This window comes from Branchiostoma floridae, chromosome 17, assembly GCF_000003815.2.
Source record: "Branchiostoma floridae strain S238N-H82 chromosome 17, Bfl_VNyyK, whole genome shotgun sequence".
In the NCBI taxonomy this organism is placed as follows: domain Eukaryota; kingdom Metazoa; phylum Chordata; class Leptocardii; order Amphioxiformes; family Branchiostomatidae; genus Branchiostoma; species Branchiostoma floridae.
This window is the reverse complement of record NC_049995.1, coordinates 6,245,173-6,262,419: the sequence shown is the minus strand read 5'-3', so window position 1 is coordinate 6,262,419 and position 17,247 is coordinate 6,245,173. Positions and strand designations below refer to the sequence as shown.

General features: G+C 42.6%; 1 protein-coding gene across 1 annotated transcript in view; it reads right to left on the bottom strand.

Annotated features, from left to right (window-relative positions):
• Positions 1 to 338: 338 nt before the first annotated feature.
• The window catches only part of LOC118404996, a 30,056-nt gene continuing 13,147 nt past the window's right edge, over positions 339 to 17,247 (bottom strand). Inside the window, exons 5-24 of the mRNA XM_035804396.1 lie at positions 17,093 to 17,190; positions 16,432 to 16,594; positions 15,788 to 15,927; positions 15,228 to 15,497; positions 13,807 to 14,007; positions 13,399 to 13,605; positions 12,915 to 13,067; positions 11,318 to 11,470; positions 10,823 to 10,901; positions 10,218 to 10,418; positions 9,624 to 9,771; positions 8,802 to 9,076; positions 8,004 to 8,167; positions 7,069 to 7,216; positions 6,214 to 6,477; positions 4,859 to 5,219; positions 4,231 to 4,400; positions 3,421 to 3,598; positions 2,755 to 2,905; positions 339 to 1,255 (exon numbers count right to left, since the gene is read on the bottom strand). Coding sequence (XP_035660289.1) covers positions 1,088 to 1,255; positions 2,755 to 2,905; positions 3,421 to 3,598; positions 4,231 to 4,400; positions 4,859 to 5,219; positions 6,214 to 6,477; positions 7,069 to 7,216; positions 8,004 to 8,167; positions 8,802 to 9,076; positions 9,624 to 9,771; positions 10,218 to 10,418; positions 10,823 to 10,901; positions 11,318 to 11,470; positions 12,915 to 13,067; positions 13,399 to 13,605; positions 13,807 to 14,007; positions 15,228 to 15,497; positions 15,788 to 15,927; positions 16,432 to 16,594; positions 17,093 to 17,190 — 3,692 coding nt within the window. The 3' untranslated portion in view covers positions 339 to 1,087. The remainder of the gene's footprint in view (positions 1,256 to 2,754; positions 2,906 to 3,420; positions 3,599 to 4,230; positions 4,401 to 4,858; positions 5,220 to 6,213; positions 6,478 to 7,068; positions 7,217 to 8,003; positions 8,168 to 8,801; positions 9,077 to 9,623; positions 9,772 to 10,217; positions 10,419 to 10,822; positions 10,902 to 11,317; positions 11,471 to 12,914; positions 13,068 to 13,398; positions 13,606 to 13,806; positions 14,008 to 15,227; positions 15,498 to 15,787; positions 15,928 to 16,431; positions 16,595 to 17,092; positions 17,191 to 17,247) is intronic.

Genomic DNA, 17,247 nt, shown 5'->3' with positions numbered 1-17,247 from the left:
AATATAGCGTTCCTATTTCTCTCAAATAACACCAAAAGAGGGATAGAGAGTTGTAATGTTAACACATAACTCTCATTTGCCAGAAACAAAAAAGGTACTTAAAACATTGATTATGACAATGTTTTTTTTTGTCCTGAAAGAAGCAAATCACCCGAAACGATACATATGACTTTAGATACCAAGAAACAAAGGTCGTTTCTGTTCCGATAAAAGACCAAACAGGCAAAGGCTACCTCAAAATAAATTCCCTAGGGAATGCATTCGTGCAATTTTTGGAATATTTTCAAAGCAATCGTAATACTGTAGAATGCCTCCGCCCCTGAGGCGTCGCCAAAAAACAAGGACAGTTGAGCTGGAATCTGAGGTCTGCAGCATACTCTGCTGAAAGTCAAATACCCACTTCTGTCTAGTTGAAATACGAACTTCAAGGTAATTGTCATTAAATATTGTCAAGATTTTGTAGCATGAGCAACTCCACTCTCATAGCTCTGATCACAGCCCCCTTGTTATTTCTCGCTACTTTGAAAAGGACTATGCAACTAACCCAAACTTACATTGAAGACACAAAGCTAGCTGCACATGACTGTTAAAGTCAAGTAGATAATATTGTTTAAAAGCCTCACTATATATTGTTTAAAAGCCTAACTTCTTCCTTCTGTTATTCTAGCTCTGATTGATAGCTATGTTCCCGTCATCAAATATAGAAGGTCAGTATTCAATTCGTGTATTTCTTGATCTGATTGGCGTCGATGTTTCTATCGCCAATCAGGTATAGTGTCAGTATGAATTTATGAATAAAAAAGGTCGTCGACTGGAAAGTAATGACCAGAATGGTTTAAAAATTGGTGAATATGTGACTTTTTATGCCCGAAAGTTTAGTTTTTCACCCCTCATTTCTTGATAAGGCTAAGAACTTATTGCTCATCCCTCATATATAACATGATGTGATAATATGATGACTCGTATATGATATATTTTTTTACCTCTGTTACCTTTGCGTCCATACGCATGTACTTTAATCAAAGCATGCGTGAGCATTGTTCATGTACTGTTAAGAAGGCTGGCCAATCTTTTTGTATTTATGAATCTAGATATCAATACTCATGGCCACGTTCTCGGGGTCCAGGTAGGTGTAGGCGACCTTCCCTTCCGCCTTCAGACCCTCGTTACGACCCTTGATCTCATTGGAGAGGTCCTGGAGCTGCTCTTGGAACTTCTCATGGACCTCAGGATACACTTCCTTCATGGCCTCAACCTGGAAAATAACCCATCAAAAATAAGGTTTAGGAGAGGAATGAATGACACAGAAGATAAAATACTGCAGCATATTGGCACTGGGTTTTATCATCTGGATCCTTGTACAGTATTGTTGACAAGAAACACTTGCAGTAACTTTGGATAACAAGTTCCATGATATGAATGATGTAGGCCTACACATACTAGTCCTAAATCATAGCTGCTGTATGTCTATACACGTATCTTGAAATCTTCGCATTGGACATGACATTTCGTTTTTCACAGTGAACTCTTACGTAAACCGCAACACCATGTCACCGTGAATGTATGCTTTTTTTTCTGGTGTACCACAGCATTGATGCTAACGCAAACATCAAAAGATGCGAAAACCTCACTCCTCTCTACTCCTCTCTAGGCGCACGAGGAAAATAAAAAGGGATTTACAGTCTATAGTATTATAGTACTTTATCTAAAGGCAATATTTACAACCGGATAAAACTTAACTTGAGGACGTTCCATGTGACATCTTTCATTTAATAATGACGCTTGCTGGTGATAGAAAAAGTGATACACGAAACGTCCGGAAATAAATGACCCGTTTGCATCTAGTTTTTGGGACTGAATTATATTATTTTCTTTTACCTTGAACATTTCTCCCTGGATGTCTAACCTTCATAATGGTACTATAGTCTGTAAGAACCGGCACCCTTATGTCGCCCTCAAATGGACTCCTCAAGAAAAGCGAAACAGAGGCAGGCCTCTAGTGGCCCGGAGAAGGACTGTAGAAGGGGAAATGAAGGCAGCACGAAAGACCTGGCACGAAGTGAGATGGATGACCCAAGATAGGAAGAACTGGAGGAAATTCGTCAGTGCCTTATGCTCCACCAAAGGGAGCGAAGAGGATTAGGTAGGTACGAGGGGCATTCAATAAGTAATGTCCCTGACCCATTTCCCATAGCAGGAGATTAATGAAACTTGGCACAGTTATTAGTCTTTCTCTACATAAGAACCACCCAGAGTTATGCATTTCTCCCATCATTTGATGTAGCTCTGGACACCGTTCTTGTAGGACATCCCAGGTTGGTCCTCCGACAGGTGCCTCATCAATGGCAGAAGAGGGACGACCAGGTCTGGGAGCTGTTTCCACAGACTTCCGGCCTTGTTTGAATTCAGGATGCCAGCGTTTTACAAGGTCATATGATGGGGCATCATCACCATAAGTTTTTTTCATTTCATCAAAAGTCCCTTTTGGTGTGCGTCCTTTCAAATACAAAAACCGGATCACTGCGCGACACTCAACTTGCTCCATTTCTCACCTGGTCCATTTCGCACCTGACTCAGTTCAAACACCAGTAAATCAGTAACCACAATTAGTTCAGAGCTGTTTTTTGCAACATAACCCATAGAGATATGACTCATTACACATGCAACATTTCATCTAGATCAGACAACTGGCAGTGGGTCAGGGGCATTACTTATTGAATGCCCCTCGTAGGTAGGTAGTCTGTAAGATCTTACCCCAGTGATGGCAGTTTGGGACGGCATGGACAGCATGTAGGACAGCAGGACTTGCAGAGACGTGTACTTAGCGTCCGGCAGGGCATCAAGGATGGCAGACTCCAGCATGTCATTTGGGCCATGGGGCATTTCCATGTTTAGCTGGGCCGGCCTATTCGAACATGAACATGAACATGAATGCATCAGTAAAGTTTGGAGTAGACTGTGTATTTACGATGCATGCTACTTTGCTTGGTGTAGTTTGAATTAGTCATAGCATAATATGTGGAATATCATTACATTCGCGACAAACTATACTGTTGACTCCTCTAAGCCATCGTCGATTAGCCATGTCAAATATAGCACACTGTGTACTCGGTCCACTGAAAGATTACCGGAGAATCGCACACTAACGGTAACACACACATTGCCAGTTCCAGCGTCTATTCCAGATAAATATACATACTAACGGATGCCGAAACCACCCGAAGTTTACTGAGAGGCCAACACCGATGTTTCTTCACAGGGTCATTCCTTGAAGAAGGAAGAAACGACGGGCCTTTGGGTCTGACCAAGAAGTTTAGCGATTGTTCCTTTTTTTTTATAACCAAGATTATAACTTTCTGGCGAGGGTAAACTATTTGCCACATCAAACCGAGTATCAAAGTGCATATTTGTGGGCTGTACCTGTTGGGTATGAAGGAGTAGTAGTCATACTGTGGGAAGTTGACGGCGGAGTGCTGCGCGCTCACGTTGAACATGATGTTGGTCAGGCAGTCGACGAGCAGCTTCTTGGTGGAAATCTCGCGTGGAAACCCGCGAAGCTGCCCCTCACCTTCGATCATTTGACAGAAGTCCTGCAGAGCTACATAAAGAGAGTTATCAGAGAATAATATAAGTCAACGTAAGTGGTATTGGCTGTATTATTTTCTTGCCACATATGTACCCACCCAGCAACAGCTCCTGGAACACATTCCAGCTAGTATAAATATCATAAATCTTATTTGCTAGTTGGGAAAAGCTCCTAGCATTCGAAGCAATACTTCTAACTAAACTTTATCTATGATTTTGCTATCGGTTTCCACGTGGGTAATGGGATCACAATTGCGCTAATACACGCTTAACGGCTGTAGTGTATCCCCGACCGAGCTCCGAAGCCACAAATATTTTGCGATGGAACGGGGGATACCGCGGGGGTTCCTCTCAGTGTTCTCATAGGTAGGTCACGAAGTCTGGTTTTCGTTGGTTTCCAGGTTGATTTTAACTCCCAGTTAAAAAAACGCCGGGATTCGCCCAGGCCCAAATATAGCTAGGTGACCACAGGAAGTCCCACTCGGCTACTTAGGGGGCACGTCCGAAAGTGCAAAAAAAAAAAAAACAGCCCGTGAAATGCTCCAAAGGGCCCAATTTTCAAATTGTTACTGAAGTATAACTGGTAGTTCAAAATCATCAGGAAATCCTTCATATCTTTAAACATTCCTAGCTTTCAAATTTTACCTTTGTCATCTGTAACCTTCTGGTCGGCGGGATACGCCTCCTCCACTACCCCCGTCACGTAGTCTTTGTAGATGTGCCACAGCTTAAAGCCGTCATCGCGGAAAAAGTAGTCTTCCAGGCCGTCAGACTTTGCTTCGTCAAAACCACGCCTCTTCAGCTCCTCTGGGAAACTAGTGGACCAATCAAAATAAACGGTGTCATTTCAAACTGCTGTCCTTCAGTAAAGGTTTACATGAGCTTGTTTCCACTTTCGTTGGCAGCCAATCTTGTCGGTACATGAATGTTCAGAATTGCAGACTTTTAGCAACTATGATTCAGTCGAATTCAAATCGTAGATAATGGCGATATTACAACATGGTATCATTATATCGTAATCCGAGTACGTAGTTGAGCTTGATTTACCACATTCAAAATACGTGTGCGTGCATGTGTGTGTGTGTGTGTTTGAGTGTATAAGTAAGTAAGTGTATGTGTGTTTGTTCGTGGTGTGTCTATTATCTGGAATGGGGTTGGAAAGGCGAAGGCCAATGTCAATTTTAGGCCCCTGATGCCTTGTTTTTAAGTACATGAAATAGAAAGTGGTATTGCGTTTGTGCAATAATTCTCAGGAAAAATGCGCGAAGCTTACGCCATGTCCATGAAGTTGTACTTGCGCCACTCCTTGATGAACATGTGGAGCCCTCCCACGGTGGAAGTGGCGAACATCGGGTCGGTGATGGGGAAGATCCTGGAGACCAGGGAGTGGCGGGCCAGGTAGTTGATGCCGATGGTGTCCTTGAAGTGGGGCAGCAGCAGGCGGTGGATGGGGTGGTCTGGTGGCAGGTGGGTGTGAAGAGACACAGCTATCGGCTCCATACCGAGATGAGTGTAGCCCAGATGGTACAGGAACTGGTGCACGTTGTTGTCAGCTGACATCACGTGCATCTTGGCGAACATGTACTTGTTGGGATGGGTCTTAGCCGTTTCTGGTGAGTACACTTTGTTTTTGCCTACAGTTATAAAGATAAACTCCTTATAACTAACGTTTCAAGACAATGCACATTAACTACATTTCCATTTCTACGATTTAGAAAACTCATTATTGAAATTGGAAAAAAAGTGAACAGTACAGTGTGGTCTTTCTGTAAAAAACATCACTGTTTGAAAATTTAAATTCCCAAAATGTTTGGACTACAATGCAATTTATTTTCCCTTAATGCCGTTTGAAGGATCTTTAATTGTACTAAAAAAGGATTCAATAATAATGACTATACAAGAATATTGATAGTTATACAAACATCTTTTCACACCACTGTAAATGTTACCGAAAAAAGAATAGTTGTTTTCTTTGAAGAGGATATCGCCTATATGATGCCACTCCATGTAGGTGAAATATATTGTTTAGGTCCCGGTCATATAATTCTTGCGATCGCCAAAATCTGTTCATTTCAAACTTAAGGAGCAATGCACGTGTCCTGTAAAGCTCATCTATTTTGTTACAAAAAAGAGTGTCTTAGATCTGTGTCGTGTTGTGCTTCAAATTCTGTTCCACACTGCTTTAAATGTTTATGGGCGCGGTCACATGTAGGCCGTTCGATTTTGATACTAGGATTTTTAAGCAGGTAGTGACAGAGCCAACCACCCACAAGGATCCAAGAGAGCATTTTGTGCCATAAGAAACTTGTATGGCTGTCCTAAAGCCCCGTTTACAAATCAAGAATTCAGCTCGGCCGAGTTGTCAGCGAGCTCTAAATTACGAGGAGGTATGACCATGATGCCGACAAAGAAACTCTGCCATTTGTTCGTAGGCATCAGCTTCATGCCTCCTCGTAATTCAGAGCTCGCTGATAACTCGGCCGAGCTATATTCTTGATTTGTAAACGGGGCTTAAAAATGCCGAATTTGCGATCGTAGCGATTACCAACTATGTGACCGCGCCTTATGCCAGTTATGGCAAGTCGTAAGACGATCTCACGACATATGTGCACGTGACTAGGTCCTTACCTGACTTTCTGGTCAGTTGAATGCCGAGCATGTTCAGCCGAGACTTCCCATCACCCAGCTCCTCCTTGTACATCAGTACAATCGGCGCGTAGAAGAACTTGCCGGGCGTGGCTGGTGCCCCCAGCATGGGTGCGTAGTCCACGATGAAGAGCCTGTTCTCTGCCATGAGTTGCAGCGTGGTCTTGCCTTGTACCTTTAGGCCCAGCATGCTGGCTGGAATCTGACTTTGCTCCTTGCACACCTTTAGCATCATCGGGTTGATACCTACATTTTGAGGGCAAAGATGGACCTATTACAATTCATCAAAAATAGAATTTTCTCATAATTATTCATGCAAAAATATTCTTATTACCATTTAATTATAGCAGTTATTACACAAGTTATCTACATACAAAAATTCATGACGATGAGTCAACACCTTCTTGAGTTGTTCTCCTTAAAAGTTTGAAACTAAACCGGCTCCTGCAGTTCGTGAAATAACTGCTAGGGGGCCCAAATTAACATTATCTATGTACCACCCCGCCTTATGTAAAAATGCACCTCTCTGACCATTACAGCCAATATGCACTCAGCGTTTTAGAGGAGGTCATGACACCTTGTAACCTTTGCTTCTAATAAGGTCATCAGCTTCCAATGATGTAAGTTTAGTACGAGTCTAACCAAGATATTTAATGTCAAAACAGCATGCTGTCAGAAATGTCTTCATAGATAGCTTTTTTTCCATGGATGGTGCCTCAGAAGAGACTGGAGCGGGTCAAAGGGAGTGGTTCCTCCGAAAGAGCGACAACACCCTGCTATGAGAAGGGAGATGAAGTGCCTAATTTTGGAAAGTAAGTAATACCATTGCCAACGCACCTTGGATAAACTGGCGGCAGAATTCTTCATCATTTTGCCAAAGTTCAATCAGCCTCTCGTTAGCGGGAAGGTAGCCGCTAAAGTTGGCCTTCCATGGATCCCACATACCCTTTTTCTTCGCTTCGGCAAAACGCATCATGAACTTAGCCTGAGGATTACACATAACATCGTTATAATCTAGTCCATGTTTGGCAACAGACAAAAAATTTGAATCACTCAAAACTCATCAAACTCAGATATTGTCCGTTTGTAGTCATAAGTTTGTTTGTTTTATATATTTCTGTGTGTATCTTTGGCTTCTACACAGCGTGCACATGTCCCGGTCACATATAATTCTAACGATGTTCCGTTACGATATCATACCCAGTAGGTCGCACGATGATTGCAGGGAAATCACACTTTAAACGCAAGTAATCGATCGTCTAAGAAATTGTCTGTCTTGTAAATGGTCGTGGCCCTATCGAACTGTCGTCGCCATATTGCCGGACAACTTCAGATGGACTCTTCCTGTGAGAGTCCACATTTACTCATTTACTCATCCTCTTGCACGCGGTGCGTCAAGCCAAATATCTATAGATTCACCTGCACGCGATGCTGAATCTGACACTTGGAAAATTGAGCAGGTGTTTGTGTTTGTATGTGCTTCTGTATACGTGTGTGTCTAAGTATTTTTGCGCGTGCGTGAGTGGTGTTTGTGTGTGTGTGTGTTTGTGTGTGTGTGTGTGTTTGCGTGTGTGTGTGTTTGTGTCTATTTGTGTGTGTGTGTGTGTGCGTGTTTGTGTGTGTGTGTGTGTGCGTGTTTGTGTGTGTGTGTATGTGTGTTTGTGTGCATGTGTGTTTGTGTGTGAGTGTTGTGTGTGTGCGCGTGTTTGTGTTTGTGAGTGTGTGAGTCGATAATATCCCTGTGTTTGTGCTATATTGTGCTGTATAGTTACCTGAGAGCCAATGAACTCTGCGAGGCGCTCCATGAGCCGGCCATGTTTCTTTGCAGAGAACCACTCCTCTGTCGGCAAGGGAAGGCAGGCAGCCGGCATCTCCTCTAGTGGAACTTCGGGGTGAGTCCGGAGGCGGGTGGTGCGTATGAGGCCATACTTTTGTCCTGATAGAATTGAAAATAGCTATGAACAAAGTATTCATTGCTTTTCCGTTCTGCATGTTCGTTACGGATTATTAGCCTTTAGCGTATGCCTTGCCTGTTGTGTTTTAGGTTACAGTGCTGCAAAAAGTTAGGTTCGGTAAGTATCTATTTTAGAATTAGACCAAAGTCAACGACCAAGTACAGACTAGCAACGTAAAAGTTAAAAACATCAGGAACTGATATTTTCAAACGTCATAATATCCATACGTTGTAGTTGTAGCTATGTTGATACACAAGCACAAGTCTGTTAATGAAATAAACAAATGAGTAAATTGTTGACTACACATTCTTACAACTGTCAACTGTTGCAAAATACAGGCGGTCTGTTTTGATGTTAGTGACCTAGTAGGTGTCAGATGAAATAATTCGTGCCAAGTTTTTACAGTGGCCGACCAAAACAAGGTCTATGGGCGGCAGTTTTTTTGCTAGGGTCGTTGGCGTAACGGAAAACGGGACATTTTTCTAGGCCTTAACTCAGACACTACACATAGAGGCTTCGGTGTAAGAAGCTAATATAACAAGACACATTCCAAGGCCTAAGAATGAAGAGTGATCATTCCGCATGATTGAGAAATACAGACTACATTCAGCTTACCCGGTCCAAGGAATGACATGATAAGATGGGTGAACTCGTTCCTGATTGTATCCAGCTCACTCTGGAAGACCGGTGCGATGAATGGCAGCATGATACCGGGGATGACTTTCTCTCCCTCTTCAAGTTGCTGGGGTTTCTGGTGCATCTTCAGGTAAAGGCGGACAGTCAGTGTGCCACCACCTTGCAGTTTCAGAGACATGTTCTTCTCTTTACCGGACGCCAACTCCTCAATATTCACGACAGATTTACCGATGTCCTTGGACTTACTGTAATCCCTATAGAAAATAAAACAACTTTCGTTTGGAAGTATACTATATATAAATCAATTTCAATTCATTTATATGAAAATCAATGAACGGAATTATACACATTATTAAACAATGCTATATCAATTAAAGATGCTGGTTATGCACTGAATTGGTTTCAATGTCTTTTGTCTGTGAACAGAAAGCATCACTGTCAAATCTTCTAGCCAATAAAGAAAAGAGTCCAGCGCTGAATATATCAGACTTTGCAACAATAGTTCACCTTTACCTGCTGGGTAACCTATATCTATCCATTGTTTAAAAAAACAGGGTGTTTAAGGATAGCAAGTCGACGGCCGGTGGTTTCAAATTGAATTATTTTCAATTTGAAACCAGAGACCATCGACTTGATTCAATCTTTAAATGCCCCGTTTTCTAAAACAATGGATATAGGGTACCAATCGTATATACTCCGCGGTAAAAGGTAAACTTGCGCAACACGTTTTTTTTTACTCTTGGAATCAAGTTATGATCTATAGCTCTACGTACCTGGGTTACGTTATAAGATAGCACTTACATGACAGTAAACACGACGTTCCTGGTACGTGACGTCAGGGACAGGGGAAACTTTTCATCCCAAATGGGATTTTGTGTACCACGGCACACTTTGGTGTTAACAGGCTTTCCATCGTTAGCAACGAGCATAACGTATGGGTCAACTTTATCTATTGAAAAAAAAGACTTATTGTTAGACATGTACAGAATCACCGGTAGATGTACCGACTACTAATTTTCCAATGCCACCTCAGACAAGATTCAACAACAAGAAATAGTCATACCATAAGGTACCAACGTTTTTAACCAAGGATTGATGTGTTCAAATGTTCATATATCCCTTTTTAGAACTAACGTAAAGTGGAATTCGTTGCTATCAAGTACAGAGGGAGCATTCTTCTTGCATTAACAGTCAGGTGTACAAAGGTTAGGTGTGACATTGAGTCGCTCAGTGTAAAATTACCAGCTGCCGCGGTGTTAAGGTCGGTGTACGAAGAGCTGATATACCGGCTACATAATTATAAATACATATAGATACTAGCTACATGCATACGTTTAATACATGCTTCACCTTCCTTCGCCTTTCCCACAATAGTTACGTATTGCATGTACTCACAGCTATCACCAGAGACAGCCAAATCCTTCGCACTCTTAACAACGACCTCTAGCGTCCCGACCTCGGAGTGGAAGAGCTGCTGGAGTCCGTTGATGCATGCCATGTAGGCGCCCTTCTGGTTGTCTTGGATACCTGGTACGGCCATCGGCAAGCTCGCGTCAAATGTGCACTCAAACTTGACTTCTGTCTCCTTTTCCCCAACTGAAATTTAGAATAACAAACACTTGATAAACCAAATTCTGAAAAAAAATTAGAAATCAAGAAATGAAATAAGCTTTTTTACACTTCCGAGTACGCATTAGCAGTGACATGAATTGTGGGTAATATGTCGAAGGTGAAGGCACCTGACTTGTAAACAGTTCTTGTCTCGATCATTGTCTAGATTTGCACAACAAATGTGAGTTTTGTGTCTCAGGAGCCTTACCTTTTTACATATAACCCTCAATTCCTGCCGTCGAGCATGCGTGCTCGGAAGTGTGCTCATCTGGGAACCAACTCAGTCACTCACAAAAATCTGAACACAAGTGAAGATTTTGAATATCACAAATATATGTGCCTTTATCTTTGTGCCGAATTTCAACCCATCCAGTGTTGTAATAACTTACCTGAAGTCATAGTCACTGTGGTATACACGTTGGTCATTTCAACTGGCGGAGCCGGATCCATGGACAAGAGACTGTAGATCTGAAAGGATGAAATTGAGACACATGAAGAATTTCTTGCTAGGAATACGTTACAGTTTGTTACATGAACACTATTAAAAAATGTAGTCCTATAGCCAACCCACTACTCCAGTCGCCCAGGAACAGTGTGATAGACTGTGTCCAGGGCACAGTATTGGGAGGCAGAGCCCATCTCTCTCCTCCCATCGTCTTTTACCTCTCCAACCAAAGTCGGCTATCCATTTTTACAATTTGGGTGCAGGTGAAGTGAGGAAAGCCATGTAAAGTGCTTTTTCCCAGAGCACAAGATCCGTAGAATGACAGGATTTGAACCCTAGATGTCTGGCTTCTGGGCCAAACAACCTGCAGTTACGCAACATGACCTCACGACCATAGGTTTTTTTATCCTAATTGTCATCAGCCAAATGTAAAACCTACCTCAACGTGGTTCTCGTCGTCTCGCCATTCCAGCTTCTCCCTGATCTTCGACTTTGTTTTGGATGTGACAAATGCCCGGATACAGCCTTGTACGTCATTTCCGGGTTCCTCAATCTCCATGCTGTCATAGATTTTCCAGTACTCCATGCAGTCCTAAGAAATTACATGAATCAAGAAACGTTTTTAAGTAAAGCTGGCCGAGAGACCATTAAATATCGGTGATGATAAAATGGTGAAAGAATTCGAAGCTACGTACTGGCATTAGTTTTTTTCCCATAAGCTACAAGGGGTTTGATGAAAGAGCTGGGCTGTCTACCTGGGCTGTCTACCTGTCCTGGCTATCACGTCAGGCTACTCAGATCCCCCCATTCATAGCCCCATCATATGGCAGTCAGCCAAAAGAGCTGATTGACAGGCATAGTAATTGCTAATCTCCAACCCAGTGACCCGAGGTTGTCCTGTCCACCACTGGCTGGGCCCTTCGAGAATGAGTCTGGGAGGCCTTCCTTGCAGCGTCAGGAACACAAGTACCAGTACTGTGTTGGGTAAATGCTTTAGGGAGTTTGACCTAAAAAACAGAGGTTCTGGGTTCAAATCCTTTGACATGTCACAAAATCTGTGCTATTTACAATACTATCCCCACTCCATCCAATTGTACAAAGGGGTTGGAGAGATTATTGGCAGCGGAAGGAGAGGATTGGGCTCTGTCCTGAACACAAAAATTGTACAGTGGATAACAATCCACAGCCTCAAAAAGGCTTACTTGTATAGATAACAAGGAGATACATGTAATTACCCCCCCCCCCCCCCCCCTGGTCAGTACAAGTTTAGCTTTACAGTGATTTATGCTCGTCGAGTCGTCCTTCTTGTTGCACGAGCTGATATAGTTTCTGTTCTATAAGGTGGAAATTCAATAAAGAAACAAATTTCTGTTGCTGGCAAACCCATTCTTCTCATCCCAGACACATTCCCGAAGGGCCCAGCCCAACCTCAGGTCACGTACTGGCAGGGTTTGACATTGCGATTACTATGCCTGTCAATCAGCTCTTTTGGCTGAGTGCCATATTATGGGGCTATGAATGGGGGATCTGAGTAGCCTGACGTGATAGCCAGGACAGATAGACAGCCCAGGTAGACAGCCCAGGTAGACAGCCCAGCTCTTTCATCAAACCCAGTTGCAAGCACAGTCTTCCTTTGGTGGCAACGTGAATGGTGGTTAATATGTGAAAGGTGAAGGCCCCTGACTTAAAAACAGTTTTTTACGTGATTTGTTTATGTCTCAGAGAAGGTCACCTTTGCAATAATACAACAGTTCTTGTCGCTGCGCATGCGTACACGAAACGGTAAATGTGCCAGTCAGTTTAGTTCAACTATAATCCATTTCGTTCAAGTGTATTGTTAATTACATCGGAGAAAATTAATGTACTGCAGTAATTTGGTGTGTTTCTTTATCTACATGTGCGTTGGCAGGCAGGATGTCAAAAGGTGCAAAATGATACTTGGAGTATTGAATGACTGGTTTGGCTTTGGTCCAATGTTGTAGACCGCGTTTACGCTAACATCTACATGCTGATGCAATAACACCATGGTAACAAACCTGTCCAAATGGCCTGAAGACGCCCCAAACTTCCTCTACGGGTCCCATGACGTTCCCACTGGCGGTAGTTGTGTGCTCGCCCTTGGTAAACTTGGGTGGTCCTGTTGGAGCAGCACCCAGCGATGGCAGGGGCCACACCCGTGCCATGGCTCCCTTAAAAAAATAGATCATAGCGTGATCAATGTAGAACATCACTGATGATTAGCATCGTTCCTTGTTGTTTATTTTGATAGCATATTTGGAACAGGTTAACCATTTCCAGGTTACGTTGAAAAATAGGCACTGTGATGGTCATGGTGGACGCTTTGCAATATATTCATCCGCACAACAGATGTATTCTTGACAACATGTAAATTGATACGTGTATGGTTTTCAGCTGGTTTGCATGCAGTGAAGACGTGTGGAAGCATTGATCAGCATATTTTGGATCACGCACCCGTATATACGTATGTGGTATTACAGGGACGTAACTTAAGAAACTCACCTTTGCCATTGCCCGAAGCCCACTCCTGAAACCTAGGCTTCTCTGTTGTGTAACTTGTGCACTTCCCTCGCCGACTACAGATTCCACTGATGGTCCATCATATTCATCACTCAAGTCGTCAGATGTAGTCTCCAAGGTTGCTGGTTCATCAGGTTCGGCAGCAGTCCCCTCTGCTGCAAGCTTAAGCCTCGACTCTCCAAACTTCTCCTTTATCAGGGATAAAAGATTCGACAACATAAATCGCAATATTGTATGACGTCTCCTGAACGAAAAAAAAATAGATATTCATTATGTTGTTCTTTTGTACTTCGCTGTTATTTCACTATCATAACAAAAGCAGATTTAGTGACGTTGTCTTGTTACCTACATGAAAAATTAAGGTATTGTTTTTGAACTTCCCTAACTTACCAGCTGTGCCATTGCCCCATATCCCCTCTTGTAACCCCTGAAATTTGCATGTTTCCCTTTCTTTGCTTTCGGAGCAGTGGGCTCCGATGACTGCAATCCGCGATTGGGGCGCTTCTTACGCGGATGTACACGTCTTCTTGTTCTTAGATATCCTTCCGGGTAACCAGACGTGACCTCCACTCTCTTTGCAGATGTGGTCTCCTGTGTGGCAGTCGTGTTATGAACTATGGTCGTCATCCTTTCTGCCGCCGACTTAGAGTCACGAAACTTTTCCTTTTTTTTTAATCGGTAGAGAAAACATGACCGCATTCAACTATAACAAGTGACCGTAGGTAACATACTCTGTGACCTAATTATGGTTTATGTCGGTTGTGATGTGTTTTGTGGTGTATAACTTGGTGTTTATATCGCATGCAGAACACATCACATCGACTTATACCAAAAACCTACTTAAAAGCTAACATACAATCGAACGACACCAAATGAAAACAACCACATAGCTTCACTATGGATACCTGAGACGCACACCATTGTAAAAAGTGGGGCAGTGACAGCTGTGGATATCTGCTTAGAGATAAGTAATTAGCAAACCCCATGGCCTATAGGCCAGCTGTTCCACAATACCAGGGAAATAGGGGCGATCTCTGAAATTATTACATCGATAATGAAAACAACTTCCGCGAAAAAAAGATCACAAGGATCAAACACGTTCTAACCATAAAATGCATATGACTCTCAACCGCGCAAAATGTAAACAGTATGCTATGTGAAACCAACCTCAATACTAGAAACACAAAGCCAAAACGAGATGGTATATTCCGACGAGAACAACATCTGCTTGACGATATCCAATTACCACAAGACTTAATGCGCGATCATAAGGAAGGCCTGGGCCACTATACCGGACGACGTAGGCGTGAAAACTGAAATTATGACATCCATCATAAAAACAGCTACCGCGAAAAAAAGGAACGTGCATCATTTCTCAACGGAGTACAGGCGACATGCCAAACAACATACAATTGCGGCAAATGGAACATAGAGATATATGTGCGAACACTCAACGCATAAACTGTTCATAAGACTTTGTCGCTAGAGGTTACCCTCCAGTCACAGAGTAAAAATGTCTGTGCAAGTTAAAAATCTCGTCAGCTGAAATCCTCTCGCATCCCTAAACAGCTCATGATCAGGCATTCTCAACAGTGTCTCCAAAATGAAAGTACTTCCAGAAAAATACTGCTTGCTTTAATGTTGATGAATGTTTTGGAGTGATGTTTTGTACAAGTCTATGACTGTGATGGATACGGAAGCATATGATATGTGATTCACATCATATTTATACACGCTTTGTTTCGATATGCTGCGAAGCTGCAATACGCAAATAAAATCTGCTCTAACGTTGCCGTTAGCCCTCGTATCACCTGCATAATTTGATTCTGCATTTTAGTTGTTATTGTTGGAGTTGCGTTTGGGTTTGCGATTGGGTACGACGTATACTGTATGTCAAAAAGAAGCAAAATCACAAATACAGGTTTTATGTCGACATGCCATACCTGAATCCATTCAAAGCGTGTCTTGATGGCTGGAATGAACCACTTCTTGAACTCTTCCATCGGTTCGTCATTCACTGGAAGAAAAGTGCAGTCGTAGACTACCTTCACCTTGTGTGGGTTGACAGCAAACAGCTGCAGCTGCAGTGATATATAGAGTTAAACATTCAATTCCTTTGAAAAAATTAGAACAGTGAGACGTTTTATGATTAGCAGATCAGGGTATGTTATGCAAGTAATGGGCACCACACACATACACAGACATGCACACACACAGATATACACACACACAGACAAACACATAGACATACCCCCCCCCCCCACACACACACATACACACACACACACACACACACACACACACACACACACACACACACACACACACCAAAACAATACCTACAATTTCCATGGAGGCAATAAACCCTTACCCTGCCCCTGTAGTACTTGCAGTGCACGTCTCCTTCATACACGAACAAGTAATCATCGTCGTCAACCCAAGCCAGGCGGACCTCCAGAGTGCGGTCGTTGTTGAAGCACATGAGCCGGCGGAGTCCGGTGACATCAGCATCTAATAAAGGACAGGAAACAGAAGATGAACCGAGAATACACAGATGTACTGTAAACAAATACATTGGGTGGGTACGATACACCCTGCAAATTATTGCTAATATTTTTGAACAATGCAGATATATATTCTAGAATTGAATGACAGTTTCAAGCAAACAATGATTATGTAGGAACATTATCAATAGCATCTAGACACCTGGTCTCATTTTGTGGCAATTACGACCCGTAGTTAGTTTCGAGCCCCAAAAGGTGCTGTCGCGCTGCTAGCGTACGGCCGGACAACTACAACTCCAAGCCCGAAACTGTGTCGCTCCGCCCCGGTGTCAGGCTAATCCTAAAATGACCAGCTAATTTCTTCAAATACAAACAACCTTTGACCAGTTTGAAGCTTGAGATCATCAGTGGGGCTTCCTAATGGAGTTTAAACCACATAAACACAACTTCATGCGTTTAGGGTAATATATAATCTTAACTAGCACAAACTACACATTGAAAAAAAACTTACTGGTGGTGTCCATGACCCAGGAGACGTTGTGGAAGTTCCCCACCACTCCCCACAGCTTCCTGCGGGAACATGCCACTTCCATCTCAAACCGGTGATTTCCGTCAAGGTTTTCACGCACCACGAAGTTTAGAATGTCTCTGATTCGTGCTCCGAGCAAGTAAACCTAGGATACAACCGAAGTCGAATTATTAAAAGACTTGGAGGAGGTGTGTATTAAACTCCATTCATAAAACCATTTATTGTTTGTCAAGATTCAATATCACCTTAATGGTCGCTTTTTAAAAACGAACTGAATCAATTTGAAACTATCAACACCTTTACGTTCAAATCTTTTATATTTTAAGTTGACACACAAGAGGATGTTCTTTACTCGAAAACAATATCAGCTAAGGAGGCAATAACGTGCATAGCAAGTTTTAATTAAGGCCTACGTCACATTTCTAACCCAGGACCCGACCAGGCATTTGCGGAAACGAAAAATCAAAGTTTATGCCAATAAATATGCACAAAGCATGCTGTTGAATTATTTTTGCTCCTTTGTGAGTGTGTGTTTTATATCATACTTGTCATTCTCGAAAGCTGTCTGGCCTGGCCCTTTTGTGGAAATGTGACGTTAGCCTAATGCCTGAGATGTTTTAGCTATCAAGAAAGATTTTTCCACCTTGTGGTAGACAATGTCCTGACGACGTTCTTCCACGTTCTTCATTGCGTATACCATACAGACAGAGATGGTCACCTTGGCCTGGGCAGCCTCGCCTTCTTCAACCTGGAAGATGTGGAAGATATCTAAGACTTTAAGCAAAACCTAAAATCTTA